The sequence below is a fragment of the Pinus tabuliformis genome, chromosome 9 (assembly GCF_031772625.1).
Source record: "Pinus tabuliformis cultivar Carrire ecotype Pingquan chromosome 9, CPIR1, whole genome shotgun sequence".
Classification (NCBI taxonomy): domain Eukaryota; kingdom Viridiplantae; phylum Streptophyta; class Pinopsida; order Pinales; family Pinaceae; genus Pinus; species Pinus tabuliformis.
The window spans coordinates 1333140530-1333167357 of NC_142307.1; the positions used below are offsets into that span (position 1 = coordinate 1333140530).

At 36.2% G+C, this 26828-nt stretch overlaps 1 protein-coding gene across 1 annotated transcript in view; it reads left to right on the forward strand.

The window, feature by feature from the left end:
• The first annotated feature begins 3752 nt into the window (after window positions 1-3752).
• The window catches only part of RPN12A (regulatory particle non-ATPase 12A), a 118449-nt gene continuing 95373 nt past the window's right edge, over window positions 3753-26828 (forward strand). Inside the window, exon 1 of the mRNA XM_089438051.1 lies at window positions 3753-4081. Coding sequence (XP_089294177.1) covers window positions 3977-4081 — 105 coding nt within the window. The 5' untranslated portion in view covers window positions 3753-3976. The remainder of the gene's footprint in view (window positions 4082-26828) is intronic.

Below are 26828 nucleotides of genomic sequence, written 5' to 3' on the forward strand. Positions count from 1 at the left end.
ATAAGTGGTAGTTGGCATAGACCCTTAAAAGCACTCATGAGAAAGTATAAATACACACGAGTATCATTATTTTTCTAATGTAGTCAATGTACCAAGGTTTGATTTTAATGTACAAACTTCCTATTACATGTTCATAGATGCATTCAACGACGAAAATATTATTGTTGTTTTAAACTATTGGAGCATGCATAATTTCATCAATGTTAATTTGGCTAAAAGATTAGTTTACCACAAAACATACCCAAAACACATAGTTAGAGCGTGAGAATGCTCAACTTTTTATAGTTTTGAAGATTACCATGGATAAATATGTGTAACATTCATATTTTCATGCTATAGACATGGTTGATGTGGATATTGTTTTGGGATATCCTTGGATGGACTCAATTCGTATAGTTAATATTGATGTGCAAAAGAAGTTTTTGAAGCTCTGGTACAAGAAAAAGGAAATTACATTGTAGGACATTTTTTGTACTAAACAAGAACGACTGAAGCATGAACTTAAAGAAGTATTCATATGGAAACTAATTGCACTACCTATTGATACATCAAATGAAGAGTTCGAGATTGAATCATACTAATAGCTTACAAAAGCTCATGAAGAAAAACCGTGGGAAGGGTGTAAAATGAAGGAGAGGTGAAGGAGCTATATGTCTCAAAGAAACCACATGATGAAGAGTCAAAGAAATAAGGACCAATGGCTAAGATTTTATTAAAATAAGAGCTTATAACAACACATGAAGAAAAACATCAAGAATGGCATAAAAAGGAAGAAGAAGTTAAGGAGCTAAATGGCTCAAATGAACCATAGTTGAAGATTCAAAGAAAGAAGAACTAATTGCCAAGGTTGAATAAAAAGAAGAGCTTATATAAGCACATAAAGAAAGTCTTAGAAAGAGCATAACAAGGAATAAGAAGCTAAGGAGCCAAATCACTAAAATGAACTACGTGTTGAAGAGCGAAAGAGATAAAAATCGATAGTTGAGGTTGTTGTATATTTCCACCCACACCACCCAAAGAATAACAATCATCAAAGCAAGGGTGTGAGCATCAATGACCTTAATATAGATCGACATTAAACCAGAAAAGCAATTGGTATGAAGCACATAGAGGACTAAAAGTAATGCATAGAGATAATAGAGTAACACAATGACAACATGAGACCCAATGAGTGACTAGAATCAACATAGAGGAGGAAAGGTCATAGTTGGACCCCATATCTGCATTTCACTAGGATGGTTGAATGATCATGCATGGCACCAATTTGCTACATTTCCTAGTAGGTCATATTACATGGCTTCTTCCCATGTTTTAGGGATAAAACATGTGAAGGGGGACAAAATGCAATGTACTTAGAAAGGACAATACGAGGTACATAGGGAGGCACCCAAGGGGACATTCAATGTAATGTAGCCATAATCATGGAATATGCTTACTTGGTAATTAATGAGCAATAAATAGTGCCACTAAGCAATTAAGAGGAAATAATATACCAAGGGGTAGGTAGCATAGACCTCTACGAATGGTCATGAGAAATTATAAATACACAAGAGTATCACTGTATTGAGATATATTGGATGCATTTTTTGCAGCAAGCATGGCTTTTGATGCGATTCCTTCCACTAGAAGTGTTTGATGGTGTCACTAAAATGAACTACGTGTTGAAGAGCTAAAGAGAGAAAAATCAATAGCTAAGGTTGTTGTTTATTGCCACCCACACCACCCAAAGATATAACAATCATCAAAGCAAGGGTGTGAGCATCAATGACCTTAATATAGATCAACATGGAACTAGAAAGGCAATTGGTATGAAGCACATAGAGGACTAAAAGTATTGCATGGAGATAATAGAGTAACACAATGACAACATGGGACCTAATGAGTGACTAGAATCAATATAGAGGAGGAAAGGTCATAGTTATACCCCATATCCGCATTTCACTAGGATGGTTGGATGATCGTGCATGGCACCAATTGGCTACATTGCCTAGTAGGTCATATTACATGGCTTCTTCCCATGTTTCAGGGATAAGACATCTGAAGGGGGACAAAATGCAATGTACTTAGAAAGGATAATATGAGGTACATAGGGAGGCACCCAAGGGGACAATCAATGTAATGTAGCCATAAGCATGGAATATGCTTACTTGGTAATTAACGAGTAATAAATAGTCCCACTAAGAGGAGATGATATACCAAGGGGTAGGTAGCATAGACATCCATGAATGCTCACAAGAAATTATAAATACACACGAGTATCACTGTATTGAGATATATAGGATGCATTTTTTGCAGCAAGCATGGCTTTTGATGTGATTCCTTCCTCTAGAAGTGTTTGATGGTGTCAAATGTTTGATATTCTAGAAGAGAAGAGTTTAATTCTTAAACTAAAGGGTGGACCTTTCATGTTTTATCCTTTTAAGTATATTGATTTACTACAATCCCAGTTTCTATTCTCTCTTTGGGTTATTGCATTTGTGACTTCATTAAAATTTTCTCTTAGGTGTTTATTGATCCGTGTCTCCCCATGTACATGTTGACCTTTACAGGTGTTAAAGGGTAATGTTTAACTTATCCATTTATATATGAACACCTTACACTTGGAAGGATGACTCGATCTTTCTCAATCTCTTGCGAACTTCAACGTCACTTCTAAAATCATACCATGGGATCTTCATTTGAAGGTTACATGAGATTTTGAGTCTAACATAACTCATTTACCATTAAATGCATTTTATTTTATCTAATTATGACCAATTTACATGGTTTTAATAAACTTAAGAAACATATATATCTATTTTTACTTTGATTATAAATTTAATGGAAGCAATTTACATATCATCATTCTTAGTTTTTTTGTTTTCTAAATATACACTAGCATTTTTGTTTGAATATTTACAAAAACCTTAAAACTATTTTGTAAAATATTTATAATGAAAAATACATAAAAATGATATCATTACAATTTAAATATAAAAAAGTAAAATTCTAAATAGAGAGAAAAATATTACAATTATATACTTATTTTAATATACTAAATTATACGTTGTTGTTTTTTTTCTTCGAGGAAATATATTTTGGCAGATCCACTAGGGATCTTTCATGTTTTATCCTTTTAACTATATTGATCTATCCCAATCCCAATTTCTGTTCGCTCTTTGAGTTATTGCATTTGTGATTTCATTAAAATTTTCTCATATGTGTTTATTGACGAGTCTCTTCCCATGTATATGTTGACCTTTATAGGCGTTAAAGGGTAATGTTTAACTTATCTATTTATATATGAACACCTTACGCTTGGAAGGATGACTCCCCATGTATATGTTAACCTTTACAAGTGTTAAAGGATAATGTTTAACTTATCTATTTATATATGAATACCTTACACTTGGAAGGATGACTCTCTTTCTCAATCCCTTGTGAACTTCATGTTCTCAGTCCCTTGTGAACTTCATGCTAGCTTATTAACAAAGCTTAATCCGGAAGGTGTTAAGGAAAATTGAACCTTTAACTTCACATTAGTAAAATGTTTTGACTTCACAGTAGTGAAATGCACCTTTGACTTCACATTAGTGAAGTACTTTGACTTCACAATAATGAAATACTTTTAAAAACAAAGTGTCAGGATTAAACCTCCAAACTCATTATTATTATTATTTTTTTTAAAGTCCAGTTATAAATGGAAAACTCCTCCAATTCCGTCCTATGTTTGAAGGAGAAACAACGTAAATTTGATGAAACCGTAAATTCAATGAGACTGATTCATGTCGTTTTACTAAATAAATAAATAACTCATCGGCCAAGTCCATGGCCGTGGGTGCTTTAACCTTTTCGGAACTAGTTTCCTGCTGAACCTCTTTCTTATTCTGTTTTTCCCTTTGGCTTTTTCTTGCAACGAAAGTCTTCTTCGTAACTAGTTGCAGGGTTTGAAGGTGTCGAAATAGCGGATTATCGTCGTTTCAAAGAAAGGAAAGCCATGGAAGGCACGCTCTCGGATGTATCTCAAGTATTCGATCGCTTCAAAGCCGCTTATACCAGAAATGATCTGTCAACATGTTCAACTTTACTGTCTCAACTGAAGGTACTATTTTCTGTATCATTCACTCAAGATACAAATCCTGAAATAAAAAGGTCTCCACAATATGGTTCAGGCTAAATTTTCTGACCCAGCATTATGTATTTTTGCCTTTTTCCGTGCTTTACGCAAAGGGTATGCTGGATTTAGTCATGGATAGCTATTAGATTCCCCTAGCTCTGCTTCTGAAACTAGGGTTTTACTAATGCTAAGTTAGATGGCCCATATATTTTTCTTGGTAAAAAAATATCGCTCTGATCCGTTTAATCATCTATGGAAATCTTCCTCTGGAGTGCATTTTCTGGTTGAATAATAGATTTCTGTTACATTTTTTTCTAGTATTCAAATTTGGGTCATAGGCTTATCACGTTCCTCGACTAGATTCGAACCTTTTCCAACGTTGGGTCAATTTTATGAATGCTTGAAGCCATGGGGGTGCGTAAAGCCCTCTTAAGTTAGGTTTTTAAAAGAATAGTACCAAAGTTGAATGAATTTAAGGGAATGGGGATTGCCAATTTACAGGTTTGCGAATAAAATGCACAACTTTGGAAGAACCAGGTAAGTGGAATTGGATCCGTAGTGTGTCTAAGGTGCCAGCTATTGTCAAACTCTGCAATCCGAGACTTGGGACCATTTTCAATCACCCCCAATAGTAAAAACCAAACAAGCCTTTCTAACACTATCTTTTTTCATAAACAATATTCGTTGTCGATATATTGAAACCGAGTCCTCCCTGTAACATATGCATATGTATCTTTAAGAGGATATCATGGATTGAACACCTTTATTTTGCACTCTCGTTAACCTTAATTTTTTTTTTTTTTGCTTCACATGTGAATTACACGTAGCTTGCTATAATTTCACTGACAAGTAGGAAAAACTGATTAGCAAGTTGGAAAATTCCTTTCATAATTAGAGAAACTTGCAACCACATAAAACAACTAAATTGTAGGTTGGTAAGTTGTTGCAATTCCTTAGAACATGTGCCATTAATTGCTTATAAATCAATTGGATGAATCATGCTCTCTTCATTTGGTGCCCATGGGGCGAAACTCTGGCTGTCCACTTGTAAAAGCGGTATATGACGTTGGTCCACTGTTGCCTATTTTTTTGAATAAAATGCTCCCTCCAACTATTAAGATAAAATATGTACATACAAGGCATTTTATACCAAAAATGTGGGTCACAGATGCAGCCCCCACAAGATAGTAGCTCCCAGAGTTTCGAAAACAAAATAGCCTGTCTCAGAAGTTGATATTAAAACAGGTTGAAGTTAAGCACCCTTTTTCCTCAATGGGATCTCAAAATAGTTTTTTTTTTTTAATATTGAATATAAAATGTGCACCTTATGCCAAGTTGGATTTATCTTGGCGCTCCCCAGGGGTGCCATGTCCATATCTTGTGTGTTGGAAATGGACACTCTAGGGCACATGTCCGACATGTGTCCTAAAACACAATAGGTGCCAAACAAGTGTCAGACATGTGCCTTAGACGTGTCCTACTTGTTTGGCTCTAAAAATAATTTTTCATTGCAATTTTCTCACTTTCAGCTGGATGGAAAGAGCTCTTACGGTCTCCAAGTGTTTTGTAAATGTTTTATTTTCTCAAAAAAAGGATTTTTATGTATATATTTTATTTTTGTATTTGTAACTTGTAATTTTGATATATATCAAACACTTGTGTGTGTGTATGCACATACACACACAAGTGTTTAGTGGGTGCGTGCACACACACACAAGTGTTTAGTGTGTGTACAAACACACATACGCACACACAAGTGTTTAGTGTGTGTACAAACACACACATGCACACACACACACATGTAATGTGTCCTCCGTGTCTTGTTTTTGGGGTCGATGTGTCCTATGTCAAATGCTTGTATTTTCGTGTTGTCTGTGCCCTGTGTCCTCATGTCATGCGACTTAGCTATTTTTTTTATTAAATGAAAATCCTTGTCTATCTATATTTTATTGTTGTTGCTATTGAAAAAGCATTTTTGTTCCAAATTGTGCTGGCAGCCAAGCTTTATAATAATTTGCTTGCTCACGTTCTCATAAAGCTTGGAAGATTGATCAATATTGATGAAGATTTAACCTACTGAACATAATAATTTTTTCACTGCTGCAAGTTCTTTTGATGGAATTGATGAATATTTATCCAATTGAACATAATCTCCTCTATGTTATCCTCTTGATCACTTGGATCAACTAATGAATCTCTCGCTTCACTTTCTGTTATGTTTTCACCCTTGGAATGAAGTTTTTGTCTTCTTTGGCTTTTGTTTCATTCTCCTTCTCTACTTCTCTCTTTTCTTTCTTTAAGGGATCATCAACCAATATGGTTGTCATATGGATGCTGCCCTCTTTCTCTACTTGCTTCTTTTCTTTCTCTAAGGGATCAACAACCAAAACAATTGTCATATGGATGTTGACTCTATTGACTACTTGGATTCTTCTACCAATACCCTTTCATTTTATTGTTGTCAATATTTGTTCCTCTCACATTGGATTTTTGTTATACTTCTCTCTTCTTTGTTTTTTAAAAGAATTTTGAAGGAATTTGGGTCCCAGGAAAACAAATAGTGGAGAATCTACTTGTTAGGGGAGAAGACATCAGTTTGGTGATAGACATAGACAATCATGCCACCAATCTCTCAAGGCTTCTTAATGTTCTATAAAATGAAAGATACTGTGATTGATGGGGGATTAGTAGTCAATTTCTTATGGGAGAAAGAAAACATCAATTTGGCTATAGATAGAGATGTTCATGCCATTGAATTCTCAAAGTTTGTTAATGTTTATAAAATGAAAGACATTGTGATTAATGGGGGATCAATAGTCAATCTTGACAAGAGAGAATTGATTAGAATGGGAAGGTTTGCACCATTGTCCAATGACAAAGAAAAGTTGGGGGGTTCCAAAAAGAATGTTTATGTTATAAGAATTATTTAATAGTGACATATAAACTTATCAAAATATGCTATAATGTGTTGTAGGAAAGGCCAAATTTGAGTAGGCATTTCAACGAGTTGTCCAGTAAATTGGTAGCTTGGTGAGTAGAAAATCACTCAATCTAGGGGGTAAAATTAATTATTGTATTTATCATACCCAAGGACCACTAGACACTATTTTAGTGACAAGTTTTCTCAGGAAAAGCAAACAAGAAGAAGCTTTTAATCAAGCTTTTTGTATTGATGCAATGCTAACCATTATGTCCATAGACTTCCTTAATAAGAGCTTTGATAATGACCTCGGGAGGGACTCTACCAACAAAATAACTATGTGCTTTTTCCATATGAAATACAAACACTATTCATTTCAAAACCAAAAATGTCTACATGGATTTCCTTAGGGTTGTCAAACTTACCCAAGGGTAAACCTTGCAGACGAACTTACAAGGCACTTTGGGAAGAATCATTGCATTATAAAACGCATGAACTTCGTTGCTATTGTCACCAATTAGTGGTTTAATAGGTTTGAGCTAGGGCCCAAGGGATGCCATTTAAGGCATGCACATGCCTTACCAAAATGTTTGTAGGCCAACAAATAGGGTAGGACATGCAATATTGTGACATGGACAATAATGATTGGCACTGGAAAATTCATAAAACTAGACTCTAACTAAATCTATATTCAATTATGTGTGTGTGTTTTCTTTTTTATGTTTTGGTTGAAATTTTTTGGATGAACACCAACAAGCAACAACTATTTGCAGTGAGATACTATAATGTGATAGAAGCATCTCACAAGCAAGAAAAGTACCCATTTGGCTAAATAATCGTGATTGTGAGGCGTCTGTTCCTCCAAAGTTGCTTAGGACTTGCATGTGGAGGCATGCCAATCCACGAGGGACAAACATGTCACTTTGTGGAATTGAACTCTTGTGGGGGCGATAGCAACTCTTTGCTTTCATTAATCAGGCAAGGCATTAAAGAAATTTTGAGGTCTAAATAAAATAATATTAGATTACATCATCAAAATTTAGAGGGAAAAAAGAAAAAAACTATTTTTATTTATTTATTATTATTATTTTTTTTTTTAGCTTGTATTTTCAACTTATCTCCCTATGGTTTTACTCAAATTTCGAGCGGGAGAACTCGTTGGATGCAAAATTTATTTCCTCATCCAATGAGTAACCATGTTGCTTACTTTTGATGGACTCTACTACACGGAAAATGAGAAAAATATGAAAAAACGTGATTGCAATCACATTTTCATGTATTTCTTATTTTTCGTGTAGCAGGGTCCATCGAAAGTATGCAACATGGGTACTCCTTAGATGAAGGATTAAATTATGCATCCAACGAGTGTTCCCACTTGAAATTTGAGTAAACCGTAGGGAGATAAGTTGAAAATGTAGTTTTTATTTTTTTTTAATTTTCTAATCCTTTTATTTTTTTACTCCAAAAACGGTGAATCATAACCCATGGTCGACATCATCATCTTTAATCCTATTGGGTCTTATAAAGTTGGTTTTGGTTGTACATTTTTGTTTTGATAGCCATTTTTGACCTCAAAATTTCTCTAATGCCTTGTTGACATTCCATAATATAAACATTTTATAGAAAAAAAGTTTTAAATACGACATGACACCACAAAATAATCAAAAGATTACATGGAGATAAGTTGGAATTCTTCAAACCAACAAAAATCGCTTGGGCATTGAACAAAAAGATCCACAAAGGTTGCTAAATGACCTTTTTTTTTAAAAATTTAATAACCTCTTATCTTTGGCAAGGAGCATTTTGTGTATCTTGAAATGGTGATGTGTTTTAAGCTCTTCCTAGGTACAATCTTTCGTATCATTTCCTTAAAAAAGAGAATAGTTTGCATGGTAGAAGTATAAATATTTAATCTAACATACTATATCAAATTGGATATTGATGACAAATGCACTAAATAAACCAAATTTGACCCTACACATTGGCTTGAACTTAGCTTCTGGTGTGGCATTTGCATTTTGTTCCTTTGATTTGTTTTTGAAAGCATTCAATAAAGAGTCTTATTGTCTTTTATTTTATCTTTTCCAATTTTTTATTTTCTTTGTTCTTGCTTAATTATGCTTCTCTTTTGATTGTTCCAAGAGTTCTTGTACGTCCCAGTCACCACCATCTATAACTTGCATTAATGCAATGAGCACTATAAAAATCAAAGTTGTTTTCACTTGGGAGGAGTCATGATTGGAATGTTTTTTGGAAAACAAATCTATGTTTCTCAACTTCTCTATATTGCCAACATAAACAAGCTCTCCTCTTTATCTAGTTTGAGGGTGGTAACTTTTACATGTCATTTGCATAACTAAAGGGTTGTTTGGAATAAAATCAACATCAAGGATTGTATTTTTCCTTATATCAATTGTACTTTCTATGGGGTGTTATAGTTATTGTAAATTGTTTTAGCAGGTATTCGACAATATCATGCGATTTAGCAATGTTGCACGACTCGGACTCGTCTCGCTGTTGACTCGTCGACTCGTATAAGACTCGGGAACGACTCGTATAAGACTCGTCAAAATACAAAAAAAACGTTAAAATATGGTAAATTTTAAGCATAAAAAAGAAACTAATGACAATTCCAATCCTTATAAGCTATAAAAACCAAAATATATGCAATAATTCATAACATCATCTCATATCTATAAAAGTACAACATAACATATTCGCTTTTTGTAAGCAAAACATTTAGATACTAGAAAAGGACTCATGATTCCATAATTAAAATAAAAAATGTCAGCAAGTTCAAAATTCAAATACATATGTCATAAATGATAAATGATTGTCTCATAACAATCTTGAGTCTCATCACTCATGGACGACTACGCCTACAATAAGCCCTCGTGGAGCTAGTGCTAACATCGGAAGGCTGAAGCAACTGTGAGGCAAGTGTATTTGGAGTCTCCATTTGAGATGGCAAACTAGAGAGATCCTCAGTCTCTTCATCAAGCCAACTCAAATCAGGGGACTCCTCCACAACCCAATCAGACTCTAAATCAATAGTATCCAATAAAGTTGGATATGTATCCTTTGGTTTCACTTGTTTTGTGAGCATTCAAAGGTTGTAGTAGATGAAAACCAACTTCTCCAACCTCTCATGCCCCAACCTGTTTCTCTTTTTGCTGTGGATGTGCTCAAACACTGACCAATTGCACTCACAAGAAGAAGCAGTGCAGGGTTGACTCAGAACTCTGATGGCGAATTCTTGTAATTGTGATGCAGCCGTGTGGCTGAGAAAGGGCCAAAAAAAATTGCAAACTAATAAAAATTTGAAAAAATAAAATAAAATTGAAATACAAAAAATTTAAAAAAATTTACATGGAAAACATTCAAACAAGGTTCATGGAGCTTACTTGAAGCTGGGTCTGATCTGATGAAGCCTCCTTCAAGAGCTCCTTCACTGTGCAATGGGGTCACTCAACACTCATAGAAATTAGCCAAACACTCAAATGACAAGTGAATGACAAATGGAAGGGAGAGAGGTGCTTAAAGCATTTTCTTGCCTCCAATTCCCATTCCCTCCACATCATTTCCAAAAAAGAAAAGAAAAATAAATCAAAATATCAAAAATAAAAAAAAGATTGTCTTTTGAGGGTCGACGGGTCTTATAAGGGTTTGATACGAGTCTTATGGCAAACCCGCGAGTCTTATATGGATAGCTGGGTTTAATAAAATACCCGCCGAGTCCGAGTCTTAAGCGCGAGTTTTATGCGAGTGACCCGACTCACTACAACACCCGCTAAGACCCGCGGGTACTCGTGGGTCTTATGCGGGTGGTGCTTCACTGCTATTTAGTGGTTATTGTTTCCTTCTCTTGTTATCTTGGTTAAGCATAACACTGTAAAGGTTTTCAATTTTGTTTTGTATTTTTTGTTTTTGTTTTTTGTTTTTGGAAGAATAGCTCCTACTCGTGAATACAAATGTATGAAATTTAAAATATAAGGTTACATAATGTAGCCCTGAGGTTTAGCTTAGTTGGTCGAGTACCTGTTGTTGAAGAATCTAAGGCAAGATGACATTAATGATTCTTCTAACTATGATAACTGCTTGTGATATCTTTTTACTTATTAGGATTATCTTCTTCTTCTTATTATTATAGTGTGTTCTTCAATAATCAAACAACTACCAAAACAAGAAGATCAACAAGATACAAGTACACAAGATGTATGCTCCAAGCCAGGGGAAAGCCTCTCCTCTTGAGAGGAAAACCCTTCAATCTCTTCTTATAGATTATTTATTGACGAATACCAAGACCTTTGACCAACACTGAAGCCCTTCCAAGACCAAGATCAACTTCTCAAGAATGTGCTTGCTTCACTGCTTTCCAAACCCAGCAGAATCTCTTCCGGCAACACTACTTCAACCTCCAGCCACAACTTCTCGGCCCTAACTATAGATCTACAACTTCGGCCCCTCAACAGCAGCTGCTACTTCGCACGTGTGGACTAGAACTGCTTCTTCTTTGCCTCCAACCACCTTGATTGACCTAATTTGTCTTCTAGATATAGAAGGGGACTTTGTTGGCCCTTCTTTTAGCTCTTTTTCACCAGATCGAACCTCCACAACAGAACCCTAGCCCGACAACAGAAACCCTACGAAAAGCTGCAAAATTTCAGTCCTCTTCTTCGCACGTGTGGAGAGAAAGAGAGAGAGGAACCCAAAACACTTCTTCTCCTTCTTCTGCCTTCTTCGCTGCCCTTTTCTGCTTCTTCCTTCGCATAAGAGAGAGAGGAATGAATGTGTCCAAGTGAGGTCGAACTGTCTCCTATATATAGGTCTTCCAGGGGTATGAATTCCAACTTCTAGGTCGACTTGACAGGCTGGCAGAGCGACTTGGTCTTGGAAGGCTCAGTAAAATACAAAAATAATTCTTTTTACAATTTACAAGATGCCCGATGGGGTCTTCATATTATGACAATGTCCCTATTTGACTTCTTGACCTAGGACAACCCTAGAAGCACTTTCAATTAGTGCTTGACCTATAAAACAAATTTCTTGGGCAAGAAATCCAAGCTCAATAATAATAATATTTTTTCTTTCTTTTACAAAATATAAGAATTAAAAGTACATTTCATATTTATGAAGACCGAACTTAGTTACACTTTCTTCAACACTCCCTCTTAACTAGGGAGGTATTCATAAATGGTACATGGCTATTCTCAATACTGAAGAGATCTCATAAGAAGAGTCGGACTAGTAATCCATCTGTATAGCATCATTATAACCAACATTGTGACATAGCAAAGGCCTTGACTAACAACTCTATCTCTTAATAGATCAGAGCACAATGTTGGTGAGACCAATGATTATAGACACGTTCATCATTGTCTCTTAAGGTACATACCCACCCGGGTGTTCACTGAGTATGACCTTCTAGGACTATTCTTATCTTGGGTCCCTAGCCCTCAAAGAATATCGGTCCTCTTGCCTACTCTTATCTTGGATGTCCTACCACATCCTCAAAGAGTATCAAATGCCAGATGATTACTCAATCCTCCATTCTTTCTTCCAAAATGAAGACAAGAATGATGTGTCTATCTCTCCCTCTCAACTAGGGAAGATATGTCAACCAATCCAAGCTTGTTTCTAAAATACACAAGCTTCTTATTGGGAAGAGATTTTGTCAAAATATCAGCAGTTTGATCATCGGTGGGGATATACTCCATTAGTACACCATCTTGTACCAACTTTCGAATGTAGTGGTACTTGTTTATGTGCTTCGTCTTTCCATGAAATATCGGGTCCTCAGACAGTCTTATACAACTGGTATTATCACAATGTATTATGGTAGGATCCAACGGTCCTGCAAACAGATTAGATAATATCTTCCTTAACCAGATCGCTTCCCTGCTCTAGGCTGCAATGTACTCAACCTCAGCACTACTCAAAGCCACTGTCTCTTGCTTTCTGCTCATCCAAGAGACCATGGAGGATCCCAAGCTAAAACATCCGCCTATAGTGCTTCTTCCATCCGTCTTGCTGCCTCCCCAATCAGAATCACTAAATCTTTTAAGATGAACATCTTTTCCTCTTTCATACTTCAGGCAGTAAAGGACGGTTCCCTGCAAATATCTTAGTATATGCTTGGAAGCTATCCAATGATCATGTCTCGGCTCCATTTGAAATTGATTGAGAACATTTACTGCAAAACATATATCTGGCCGAGTATTCACCAGATACATCAGGGAGCCAATCAGTTGTTTGTACTTAGTAGGATCCACTAGATTGGATTAAGAATTCCTTAACATTTTCAAGTTTGTGATCATCGAAGTTGTCATGGGTTTGCATTCCATCATATTAAACCTTTTCAATAGCTCGATCACATACTTTCCTTGTCCCATGAAGATTTCATTCGGTTCCTGCCATGTTTCCAATCCTAGATAATAATGCATAAGTCCTAGATCCTTCATATCAAATTTTGTTGCTAGCATTTTCTTACACTCTTGAATTCTTTCTTCATTACCAGTTAATAGAAGATCATCCACACATAGAAGAATGATGATAGGTTCATCATTCTCTACTTTGATGTAGAGATTGGGATTTGCTGTGCTTTTCCTAAAACCCAACCTTTGCAAGTATGCATCCATTCTAGCATACCATGCCCTAGGAGCTTGCTTGAGGCCATAAAGTTCCTTCTTCAATTTGCACACACGAGGTTCTCTATTCTTTACTTCGAATCCCAATGGTTGTTCTATGTATGTAGACTTCTTCATCTATGGTACCATTCAAGAATGTTGTTTTGACATCCATTTGATATACCTTCCATCCCATTGATGCTGCCAGAGATATCAAAGATCAGAATGTGGTATACCTTGCTATGGCCTGTTCGAGCAAAGGTCTCTTCATAGTCAATGACTTTTCCTGAGAGGAGCCTCGAGTCACGAATCTAGCCTTGAATTTATCTATGCTTCCATCTGCAATACGCTTGATCTTATACAACCACTTAGAGGTTACCACTGATTTGTTTTCCGGTCTTGGGACAATTTCCCAGACTCCATTCTTCATAATAGATTGGTATTCCTCATTCATTGCATTCTTCCATTCTTAGTGTTTGGCTGCTTCTTCGAAAGTGGAAGGTTCACCTTCAATGAACTTCGACATGTATGCTGCACATCCTGAGTACCTTTTCGGTTTCTTGCTCTCCCTGAATCTTCCTCTTGCAGTGTGACATTCTGCTTCTTGAAGTGTAGAAGTTAACCAATTAGGTCTCTTTCTTCTTTCAGGGAGAGAGATTGGTTCACTAGGACCTTCTTCTTCATGATGAGAGACTTCTTCTTCCTTATTAACTTCTTCCTCAAACATAGGAAGATCCTCCTCATCAAAATCAGACGGGAGATCTTTGGATTTCTTGAAGGCAATGCTCTCATAAAAAATTACATCTTTGCTTACTTATTTTTGACGTCCTTCCTTTATGTAGATCCTGTAAGCCTTGGAAGAGTTGCTATATCCAACAAATATTCCTTTCTTGCTTGCGGGATCTAGCTTCTTTCTTTTGTCATAGGACACCCAAATATCCGAAGATGATCAATATTTGGTTTCTTCCTAGTGAAGACTTCTTCTGGAATTATATTGCCAAGTGACCAATGAGGACTTCTATTTTGAATGTATACTGTAGTCTTCGTTGCTTCTCCCCATAGAAATTTTGGTAGATCTTGATCATGGAGCATAGCCTTAACACTTTCTTCTATAGCTCTATTTTTTCGTTCAACTACTCCATTATGCTTGGGATTGTATGGAACTATAAGCTCCCTCTTAATCCCAACCTCCTTACAGAAAGCAATGAGTTATTTGGAAGTATATTTGCCTCCATTGTCTGACCCTAGAATCTTTATCTTTCTTTCTGTAAGATTTTCTACCTCTGCCTTGAATTCTTGAAAATTTATGAATACTTCGTCCTTGGATTTAAGTAAAGAAACCCAAGTTTTCCTTGAATGATCATCAATGAAAGTAACATAATATAGATGACCTCCAAGTGATTTAGACATGGGACCACACACATCAGAGTGGATGAGATCTAGAATCTCTTGAGCTCTAGATGTACTATTTGCATTCTTTCTCAGAGCGTAGCCTTTGCAGACTCCTCCACGGTCTTCTTTGATATTTGGTATCCCATTTACAATGGAGTTCAGAGTTGGCAAGATCTTGTAATGAAGATGGCCCAATCTTCTATGCCAAAGTTTAAACAGACTTATCTCAATGTGGACAAGTGCTTGATTTAGAGGAGATGAGAGTATGTAGAGTCTTCCTTCTCGAACTCCAATGGTTCTAGCTTTTTCATTGCTAGAATCTTTAATCCAAACCACTACTTTACCATCTATAAAAGCAACTCTATCTCCTTTTTCTTCTAATGATGAAACAAAAATAAGATTTTTGCACAAACCTGGAACGTATAGAATGTTGTTGAGATGAATGTTACCTCCTCCTTCCAGCTCATTTGATGTATATCCAATGCCTTTTACTGGATAGCTCTTGTTGTCACCAAGATCCATAGAGTATGAGGACTTCCCTTTGGATAGGGTTTTGAGTTGTTTGTGATATCCAGTCATGTGTCTTGAAGCTCCACTATCTATCACCCATATATTTTCATCTTGAAATGTTCCGGTGAGGGTTGAGAACAATCCTTCATTCTTTGAAGATTTGAGATCTTTGGAAGAGAAGAGACTATTCCATACTGCCTTGAAACTTTGCTTGATGAGACTTGCTAATGATGAACACTTCTTTTCAAGCTTCTTCATAATAGAGTTGACCTTCTTCATGCCTTGTGTGAACCATACCTCTGATACCATGTTGAAGAATCTAAGGCAAGATGACATTAATGATTCTTCTAACTATGATAATTGCTTGTGATGTCTTTTTACTTATTAGGATTATCTTCTTCTTCTTATTATTATAGTGTGTTCTTCAATCATCAAACAACTACCAAAACAAGAAGATCAACAAGATACAAGTACACAAGATGTAGGCTCCAAGCCAGGGCAAAACCTCTCCTCTTGAGAGGAAAACCCTTCAATCTCTTCTTATAGATTCTTTATTGACGAATACCAAGACCCTTGACCAACACTGAAGCCCTTCCAAGACCAAGATCAGCTTCTCAAGAATGTGCTTGCTTCATTGCTTTCCAAATCCAGCAAAATCTCTTTCGACAACACTACTTCGACCTCCAGCAACGACTTTTCGATCCTAAGTTCTAACTGCAGATCTGCAATTTCGCCCCCCCGACAACAACTGCTACTTCACACGTGTGGACTAGAACTGCTTCTTCTTTGCCTCTAGTTGCCTCGGTTGACCTAATTTGTCTTCTGGATATAGAAGGGGACTTTGTTGGTCCTTCCTTCAGCTCTTTTTCACCAAATTGAACCTCCACAACAGAACCCTAGCCCGACAACAAAAACCCTAGTGAAAAGTTGCAGAATTTCAGTCCTCTTCTTCGCACGCATGGAGAGAAAGAGAAACCCAAAACACTTCTTCTCCTTCTTTTGCATTCTTCGCTGCCCTTTTCTGCTTCTTCCTTCACATAAGAGAGAGAGAGGAATGAATGTGTCCAAGTGAGGTCAAACTGTCTCCTATATATAGGTCTTCCACGGGTACGAATTCTAGCTTCTAGGCCGACTTGACAGGCTGGCAAACCAACTTGGTCTTGGAAGGCTCAGTAAAATACAAAAATAATTCTTTTTACAATTTACAAGATGCTCGATGGGGTCTTCATATTATGACAATGTCCCTATTTGACTTCTTGACCTAGGACAACCCTAGAGGCACTTTCAATTAGTGCTTGACCTACAAAACAAATTTCTTGGGCAAGAAACCCACACTCAATAATAATAATAATCATTTTTCTTTCTTTTACAAAATACAAGAATCAAAAGTACATTTCATATTTATGAAGACCGAACCTAGTTACACTTTCTTCAACACCCATTGTTAAAGAACCTTTGCCATTGAGAGGTCACAAGTTCAATTCTCTCGACACTCTTGGGGTCAGGCTCTGTGGTTGAGTTGACATGAAATGATCCTTTCGGGTAGATCTTTCTAGTACAATTATTCTGGACATAGTGGTGAACGATCTATGGGGACAGTGAACCACATAGAAAAATAAGGTTGCATAAATGTAATGTTGTAGACCAAGCATAAATGTCTACATACCAAACTAAGAATGAGAGGGAGAGAAGTTGGAGATGAGGATCTCGTGGAATGAGTTGAGGTAACTATGGCGATAGTTTGGATATGGTTGAACTAAATATCTTAAATATGGCATATTTGTTATGGTCACCACCTATGCTATATAAAAGGACCTATTGTACAATAGATATACACACGGGAAAGGAATGTTTAAATCAAATCTCCCCTTTAGAAGTTTCTTGAGTGCAAACTCTTGGTGCCCCTTGCTTATGTATGCAAATGATTTTATTGTTATGCATATCTAATTCCCAGCTTTTGGAATTAGAGATCCATGTTTGTGATCCATTGAAGGTCTTAAAGAAGTGAGATTGTGATAGAGTTGGTTATTGGTAATAAGATTTGTTTTTAAAGAAAGAGGTGTGTATTGATTTACCTAGAGGTTACATTCCTCTTTGTAATAGGCCAGAGCATGACATACTAGTTGTCATTCCAAAGTCACACTAGAGAAGCGTTGATTGTTATTTTTTGTTCAAATCTGTGCTTTGGGTAGAAAAGTCATATTTTAAGGGAGTCTAAGCTGTTTGGATACACAGTTCGGATACATGGGTCAAGTGAAACAATGACTAAGGAAAAATCATCTTTGGGGTGCAAAGAATTTTTTAAGGGCGAACTTTCGCTAATTGGCTATTTTTTGGACATTTTATGAAAAAAATATTCACCCATTTGGTTAAAAATTCACCTATTTTTTTTTACATATATATGATTAAATTGATGATATTTGCCAAAAAATTACCATTTTTAATGGTAAATTACATTTTTTATTGATTTTTTTCCTACATTCTATATGTATGAATTTGCAAGCTAGAATAATTGCTTATAATACTATACGGGGCATAATATTTGAATCCTTAAAAAATATCCTGTTTGGATTATTAGTGATATCTATCGAGTGATGGAGATCCTAAAGAGTGGGTAAGGCTCCTGTCGTTGCTAAGAAGAATGCTGAAATTATTGGTGTTGATTGGTGCCTAGAGGTTCCTAAGCTTCTGCATGATTGATGTGTTAAATGTGTATTATTCTAAGTTAGCAGGATACATATACGAATCCAGATTTGCTAGATTTTTGAAAATCCAAGATCCAGATACGACAAGGATATGTCAAGTACAAAAAATATAATAATATTTTTTAAATTAAAAAGAACACTTTTAGAGTTCAAAAATCAAACTCATATATAAATCACAACATTTAGAACTGAAACCATTAGATATATTATAAATATGAAGATTGAAACATTGAAATGATGCATCCTCCCTCATACAAAAAGGATAATATCATAAATGATAATAGTAAGCACAAAAATGAGTGTCTCATCCATGATCACTCTACTAATATCATAATGTGCAGTCGGTTTAACTACATTTTCTTTTGCATATTGCAACTCTACATCATGAATAGATGATGGGGTTCCTAGAATGTAGGAAGTTGCATCAGTAGGCTGGAATGGCAGTGGAACAATATCCTCAAGTAGGTTGAGGTGAGTCATGGCATATAGTGTCAAGTTCAAATCAAAAATATCAGGCTCCACATCCCACATCTTGCTCGAACCTTGTTTATACTTTGGTTCAACATGTGATAGAAGACGGAGGTTGGAATGGACATACACAAGATCCTCAGCCTTTGCCGCTCCCAACGTGTTTCGCTTCACTTAATGGATGAAGCCATATCTACTCCAATTCCTCTCAGTTGATGAGGAACTAGCAACCTGTGATAACAACCTAGTGGCTAGAGTCGAGAGATGAATGTTATTCCCACCAAGTAATAGGTTAAGATTCCCTCGATCATCCATAGCTACTGGATCTGAAAAGCTAACAATCCTCCAAATTCTTAATGTACCTACATTGCAACTCCCACATCTCTATACATTTTCCTCAAAGCTGTCTTGTATCCTTGTACCACTTTGGAATCCTTGTTTGGCGCTATTCTACCAGGTACAGACAATTTTGGAATTATAATAAAAGGTGTAATGGTGTGGTCATTTTGTTCCACCTTTCGGTAACTATGTCCTACAGTAAATAATAAATTTTTTCAAAAGGGTCATTTTCACTTGCCTTGCTAATTTCCCCCATTCTTTCCAACATACTATTAATGTTTTCATAAACTTACCCCAAGCAAGGTGTATCTGTGTCAAATGTCTCGATCAAGGTCAAGATTGGTTCAATAAATCGTAAAAGGTATTGGACCTTCTCCCACCATGTGTCATCAAGAATGATGGACTTGATTTTTTTCCCTCTATCAGAAGTGGAAGTCCTCCATGATTCCCAAAGAGGGTTAATGACCATTGCTTGTAATGTTTGTCTCACCTCCACAAGCCTCTTTATGACAAGAGCGTGGGAGGCAAAACAGGTTTTAGTAACCTACAAGTTTCAAAACGTTAAATGTGAAATGAGAAATCATATATAAATTTGTAATTAAAATTAAGAATTTCCAATACAAATAATATTGATTAAAAAAAGAGTACCTTCAGTATCTCCAACTTTGCAAAACCTCGATATATGGGTTGGGACATTGAATGATTGATTATGAACACTTGGATTTCTTTTACTACTACATATATTTCATTAATCCATTCAATCTCACCAATCTTGGCAAGCATAAGGTTCAATGAATGCACTACACATGGAGTCCAAAAGATGTGATTGTATCGACCCTCCACAATCAAACTTGCAATTCTACAAACCTGTGCGTTGTTCGTAATGACTTGGACAACATTATGTGGCCCCACATTTTCTATTGCATCAATAAGAATTGTGGATATGAAAGATGCATCTTTCTCTATTCCACTGCAATCAACAACCTTAAAAAACATTGCCCCTTGGGGGCATATTGCAATAACATTAAGTAATGGGCGGTTTCTTTGGTCTCTCCATCCATCAGAAATGATGGACACCCTTGTTTTTTCCCAAGTATCCCGAATTGAATGTCGCTGTTTATCCACGAATTGTCTCTATGATGCCAACAAAGTGGTGCAAACTTTTTCATATCCAAGGCTCTTATACCCTTTTGGTGCTTCATTAACTGCCTTAATCATTTCTTGCCAATAAGGGGAACACACCAAATTGAATGTTAGCACAGTTGCATAGATGCAACGAGCTACATGTTCGTCAACTGTGTCTCTACCCTGATTATTGAAAGTTGTTTCAAGAGGGCCTAGAGTGGGCCTTCTATTAGTTGTGACTAGATGGCAATGGAGGCCTAGTTGTAGAGATTTGCATAGGGTGTTTTCCCTTAGCAAGCTTCCTATCAACGCATATAATTTAATTTTTGCAGGACTCAAACCTTGGCTAGGTTTGCCATTTGCATCTTTTGGCCCGACGCATACTTGCACCTCTGTGTTAGTTTGTCCAATGAGATGGGCCTTCACTCTGGTATATGAACCATTTTTGATATCTTGACATTCATTGCACTTCCATTTATATGAACCACCTTCAGAATTTTTTCCAATAATCTTCACATACTGCCATAAAAGAGATTTTGGGTTTGTTGTGATGTTTTCTCTTTCACTTTGCTTGATGGTTCCATTTCCATAGGTATCCAAAATTCAAACTATTATGAATAGACAAAATAAAAAATTAAAATACATAAAAATTTAAAATTAAAAATACTAGGAAACATTTAATTAATTATGTTATAAAAATTTAAACATATAATATAAGAAATAATTTCTCAGGAGGCTTATATTATTATAACTTCTTGTCTTTCTCAGGAGGCTCTACTATGAATACATCCAATGCTGAATGTATTATAATACTGTATTATAATCTTTGTCTTTCTCAGGAGGCTATACTATGAATACATCCAATGTTGAATATATATTATAAATTATAATACTGTATTATAAATAATTATAATTTACAATATTCAACATTCTTATTATTTCTTATTACATAAAAGTATATAAGCCTCCTGACAAATTTTAAAAAATTTAAATAATTATAATTTAAACATATAATATAAGAAATGATTTGCATTACAGGTATTTAAACATTAAGCATTGGTATTATAATTTAAACATATGATATAAGAAATAATTATAATGTTACATTATAATACTCTTTGCTCTGTCCGACGGATAGAGGCACGTTGCACAACACAGTGACACACTATAAGGGTAAGGTAAGGTAGGCAGGTGGGGGGATAGGCACCGCACAAAACAATGACAAGCTGTAAGGGTAAGGTAAGGCAGGCATGCAGGACAAGTAAGGTAGGAAGGCAGGCAGGTAGGCGGACAGGGAGGCGAGTTTACACCTCCACGGACGACGGTGTCGTTCCTACAGACTTGAGAGAGTTCCTACCTTACCCTAATGGAGATTTAAAAAATAATTGTCGTAAAAATTGTTGACGAATTCCAAACTTGAGTGGGGTCGTTGCTTGGAGAATATCTGTTGGGTTGTTGCTGTTTGCAATTGAGCAGGTGCGATGATCGTTGCTTGGCGAATGTCTGTTGCGTTGTTGATGTCTGCAATTGAGCAAGTGCGACTGACAAACTCATGGAATAAGACAAACATGGACTACTTCATCGAATTAGCCACCAAAAAACCCTAAAACTAAAAACCGCATTGAAATTAAATTGAAATCCGGTCTTTGTCAACAAAGGATCTATTTCCTAAATACAGGATCCGTTTCCTCAACACGGGATCCGTTTCCAATAATTAATGATCCACAACGTCGCCATTTCCTGGACGGATCAAGGCCGATACGGATCGGATTCGCGGATCCTAGACCCCCATGTGCCGGATTTGGTAACTTAGGTATTATTTAACATTGTGTAATGAGGTTTGAAAGATGCAAGCTTGCCTCAACCACATGAATTGCTCCAGAAGAATTTTTTGATTAGTGTGTGGAATAAAAGTATCAATGTGGAACTGTAGATCAATATAATGTGCCTTACCTTTCCATGCTTCAAATATACATCTTGAAGGAGGATGAGAGTGAGATAGACTTTGAATTGAGGGGTGGGTTTCCCACACGAATTCCTCCACTAGTGTCGCCAAAATTGTTGTTATGGGCATCACTTGTGAGTTGGAGATAAAAAGGTATCAATTATATCTACCGCGGTAAATTCTTCACTAGTTGACTATAATGATATGGAAAGAGCTTAGACATGCCCAAGCAAGTAATGAAGTTCTTCAATTCAACTAGGGAATTAGCATGATTATGGTTGATCTCCCCTTCTTTGGTAGGTCACCCACTCCCTTTGATGAATCTTTCTTTGCATTTCCTCCATGGCGAGTTTTGGTGGAGCTACTCTAGGAGTAGGGGTTGGGTCAAGAGGCTTTTGTTTCACTTGTTTGGTTCCAGTGCTTTGATTGATGAGGGGAACTTGTTGCATGTGGAAATTTATTATTGATGGTGTTACTGAAGGTTGTGCATACAGATTGAAAGAACAAGTTACATGCGAGAGAGATGCTAAATTTCGTTGAAGAAGTTACTAATTGACTTTAGAGACACTGTTTAAGAGAAAAAGTTTTCTAGAGAAAAAATGGATATAATAGCTAGTGACCCATGTATTCTAGTGGATGGTGAATTTTTTATAGACTTAAACAACATGTGTATAGTTTACAAGGACATGATCGAGTGAAAAGAAATCATAAAGATGAACATTGAAGAAAGATTAAAGAAGACCAAAGATGAAGAATGCAAAAAGCAAAAGGTGCAGATCAAAGACAAGATTGCAGAAGATTGAAAAAGTTTGAAGAAGATTGATTGGACCAATTAAAGAATTGAAGATATACGAGACTAGGAGAAATGAGGATTGAATCACAAATATTTGTTAATTGGGTGTATGATGGAATAACTCATACTTGTGAATATAAATGTGTGAAGTATGTGCTTACATAAATGTAATGTAGTACGCTAAGGTTAATTGTGTACGCCCAAAACTAAGAACAAGGGCAAGGAGGGTCTAGCAGGCCTAATTCAAAGTTAGATTAAGCAACCTATTCCTTATGGAAACAAAGCTGTCACCTTGGTGGCCTCTCTCCCACAATTTAGTGGTGGATGTTATCCCAACAAGGGAGGCTTCCTTAATGATATCACCCAACAAGGTCTTTAATAAATAGGGGCATTGGGGTGCTAAAGGTCTCATGGTTATAAAGGAAGGTATTGGCAAGGCCTTGATGATCAGGATAAGAGATACAAGCAATCAAGCACACATTCCACCAACCCCATTGGACTAGTAGAGGGTTGTTATAAACTAGGGTTTTTGTGATATGTAGGTTCACAACATGCAAAAGGATATGATAGCTAAGAAAATAACCTCAAGGGATAGATTCAATAAATTTTTAAAGGTTATCAAGAGGTAAGGTAGGGAAAAGGAAACTTCTATGTTTTCTAATGGTTTAATATGCATAAAACAACAATAGAAGCCTAGACATGAATCCTAATTTGGGGATAAAAATGCAATTAATTCTAGATTTTGCCTTTTAAAATTATGAAATGCATTCTTTATCAATAGAATAATGACATATAGATGCAAACTTACCATGACTTGCGAATTAAAACCAAACCCTAACCTTAGCTACCAATAAATTAGGAAAAGAAGTAGATATTTCATATGATCACCGTAACTAGACTAGTGCCTTCTCTCAATTAGGCAATGGAGTCAATTAGGGCAAGGTCTATGATAGAGGACCTTGGATGAAGAGGGTGGAAGATTGAAATTTTTCTCTTGGATAACCTTGTGACTTCTTTATATGGGAGATTTAAGATCAACAAATGCATGCAACAAGTTCCTTTGATGGATTGTTGATAGACAAATTTTACATACCATAAAATAATCAAGATTGCAAGAAAGATGTTACACTTTTTAATATGGCACAATAGAAACTCTAATTTTAGAAATATAGCATGCGAAATGGAAGAAAATGGGAATAAACTTACACAATTCCAACAAGAGTCACTTCAATCCCAAACAAGTCTCTCCATGCAAAAAATTTCCTCCATTAAATGTCCATTGCATCCAAGATAAAAGTATAAGAGAATTAGTGTGCACTCCTTAAGAGAGAGAGTAGTGAATCAAAATGTGATGATGATAGATGAAAGTGATTTCCCTCTATTTATATGTGGGCAACCAAGTCACTTTTCATAATTTTACAACAAAAACCCTAAAAGTTTGCTTGTAGCATTCAACTAGGCGTAAAGGTCACAAGTTGACCTTAAGATAGCTTTAAAACATAAGAAATACATTAAAATCTCCCACTCGTGGGAATAAATGATTTCCAACATGACATCATCCTCCTAGAATGGACAATCTCTATCAAGCAAGTGACATAGTGGGTCAATGAGTGCTTCTCACTTTAAGGTTCAAAGTGCATGAGTACATCTCCAAGTAACATCTCCTCCACCATGAGATCATCATCAAGGAGGCTCATGTCACCTTTCTAGGCCATGTAGGGATGATGTGGCTACCTCAGGGGTAGGCATTGGCTACATGGTGTGCTAGCGCTCCCAAATCATCTCAGTGATCTCGATCATCATCAAGGAGGCTCATGTCACCTTTCTAGGCCATGTAGGGATGATGTGGCTACCTCAGGGGTAGGCATTGGCTACATGGTGTGCTAGCGCTCCCAAATCATCTCAGTGATCTCGATCATCATTTGGGCTCTAGAACAAGGCAACATCTATCAAATAGGTTCAAGTCCATCTTGGGGGCATCCTGGGTCCATCTGGACACATCATTTAACAAGCCAAGGACTTGGCTTCCTGGCTCAACTTTTCAACATTTGGAGGTGTAGCATGGGGTATACAACCATGTGGAGGCAAATCAAAGCCCTGTTGTCCCCCAAACTGTACAGGCAAGATGCGACAATGCTCAGGATGAGGGTTGTCACTCTAATCCTTGCCCTTTCCGTTCTAGCTGTCTCCCTACAACAAGCTATGTGGGGTAGTCCCTATGAAATGTGAAGATGAGAGACTTGTTGGCAACCAACAAGTCTGAGAGACACAACTGAATGGCCTAGCAACTTGGTTGAGTTAGCAAGTTAAATGATTTGATTAGATTATCATGGAAGACTAGTGCCTTAAATGGAGTCAATTATTTGCCTAAAACAAATTATTTACCAAGTCACTGGATGAACAATTGTTGCTTGAGGATGCTTCACTATTGCAAATCCTACAACCTATGTGAGATGCAAAGTCTTGGTTTATTCTAGTTAGATGCCTACTCTAAATGTATCCTTCCTCTTAACTGTTTTGAAGCTAGTCTCTAGAGTAGGTTGTGAGAGAGAAGCCAAAGGGAAGCAAGCAAAGGCTTGGTTAACGATACCTCCCCTTACGTTCTAACCATTGGGTGCCTTCGACATTGTAGACACTGTGGCTCTGACGATGCAAGGTCACCGTGTTAACGACTAAAGAGTTTCTAGACTCCTCAAGCTAGATGAAGAAAGTGGGCCTATATTTCTATCGACCAAGCTTAAGCTTGGAAGTGGATTAATTAATGCAAGATATTAATCATAGTATACAAGTGCAAGAGATGGATGAGTGCCTTTAAGGTGAGATCACTTAATTACTTAAGTATGCAATTACAATGATCTTTCAATTACCATTAATGAAGTACTTGAACACTGGATGAATTACAATCTCAACCACAATAGAATTAATTAATGCAAGATATTAATCATAGTATACAAGTGCAAGAAATGGATGAGTGCCCTTAAGGTGAGATCACTTAATTACTTAAGTATACAATTACAATGATCTTTCAATTACCATTAATGAAGTACTTGAACATTGGATGAATTACAATCTCAACCACAATAGAAAAATGCTTAATCTCAATGGTGTCCAAAAAATGTTGCCGGTAATATCAATTGACAATTAGCTCAAGAGATAAACAATACAAGATAGTGCTTCTTAATCTTCAAGATTATAATTAACTAATTGCCAATATGCCAATTAGATATATGAGAGAGACAACAATAGCATCCACAAGAGATATCCAATTCAACAATGAGTCTACTGGCAATGAGAAATTTAGAGCATTAATCCACAATGTCACTTAGAGCAAACTTCATCAAAATTACCAATCAAATTAGAGCACTTATGTGTGTAAATGCAAGAGTGAAACTAGATGCCAATGACCAAAACTAAGCCCAAATCACTTCAACCACGAATGATCATGAATTATAAAAAATTGATTAACCAATTTTAGAGACTTATATGCAATTTATCACTTCTGCAACCTTGATTTTAGAGGTCTGCAATTTTATATCAACAGTCAAAAGATGATGCTAGATGCTACAAATAAGCTAGAAAGTCAATGCATTCAACTTCCAATGATATCCAATTGATTATATGACTGCTTGAAAACTATAGATCAAACTTTTTATGCTCAGATCAGACCTCAAAAAAACATATATCAAACTTGAAATAATTCATAAAATTAGTAATTCAGTCCTTAATAAACCAACAAGGTGCCAAAATATTAATGCCACAATAGCTCTAATGATTAACCAATTAATATGAGTGATTATTAGATGATCTTTAGTCAATTTTGATGATTTTTATTTAGTTCATATGACTGGATAAATGGCTGTAGCAATACAGAGAAAATGACGAAGAGAAGAGAGGCAAACCAAGAAGCCT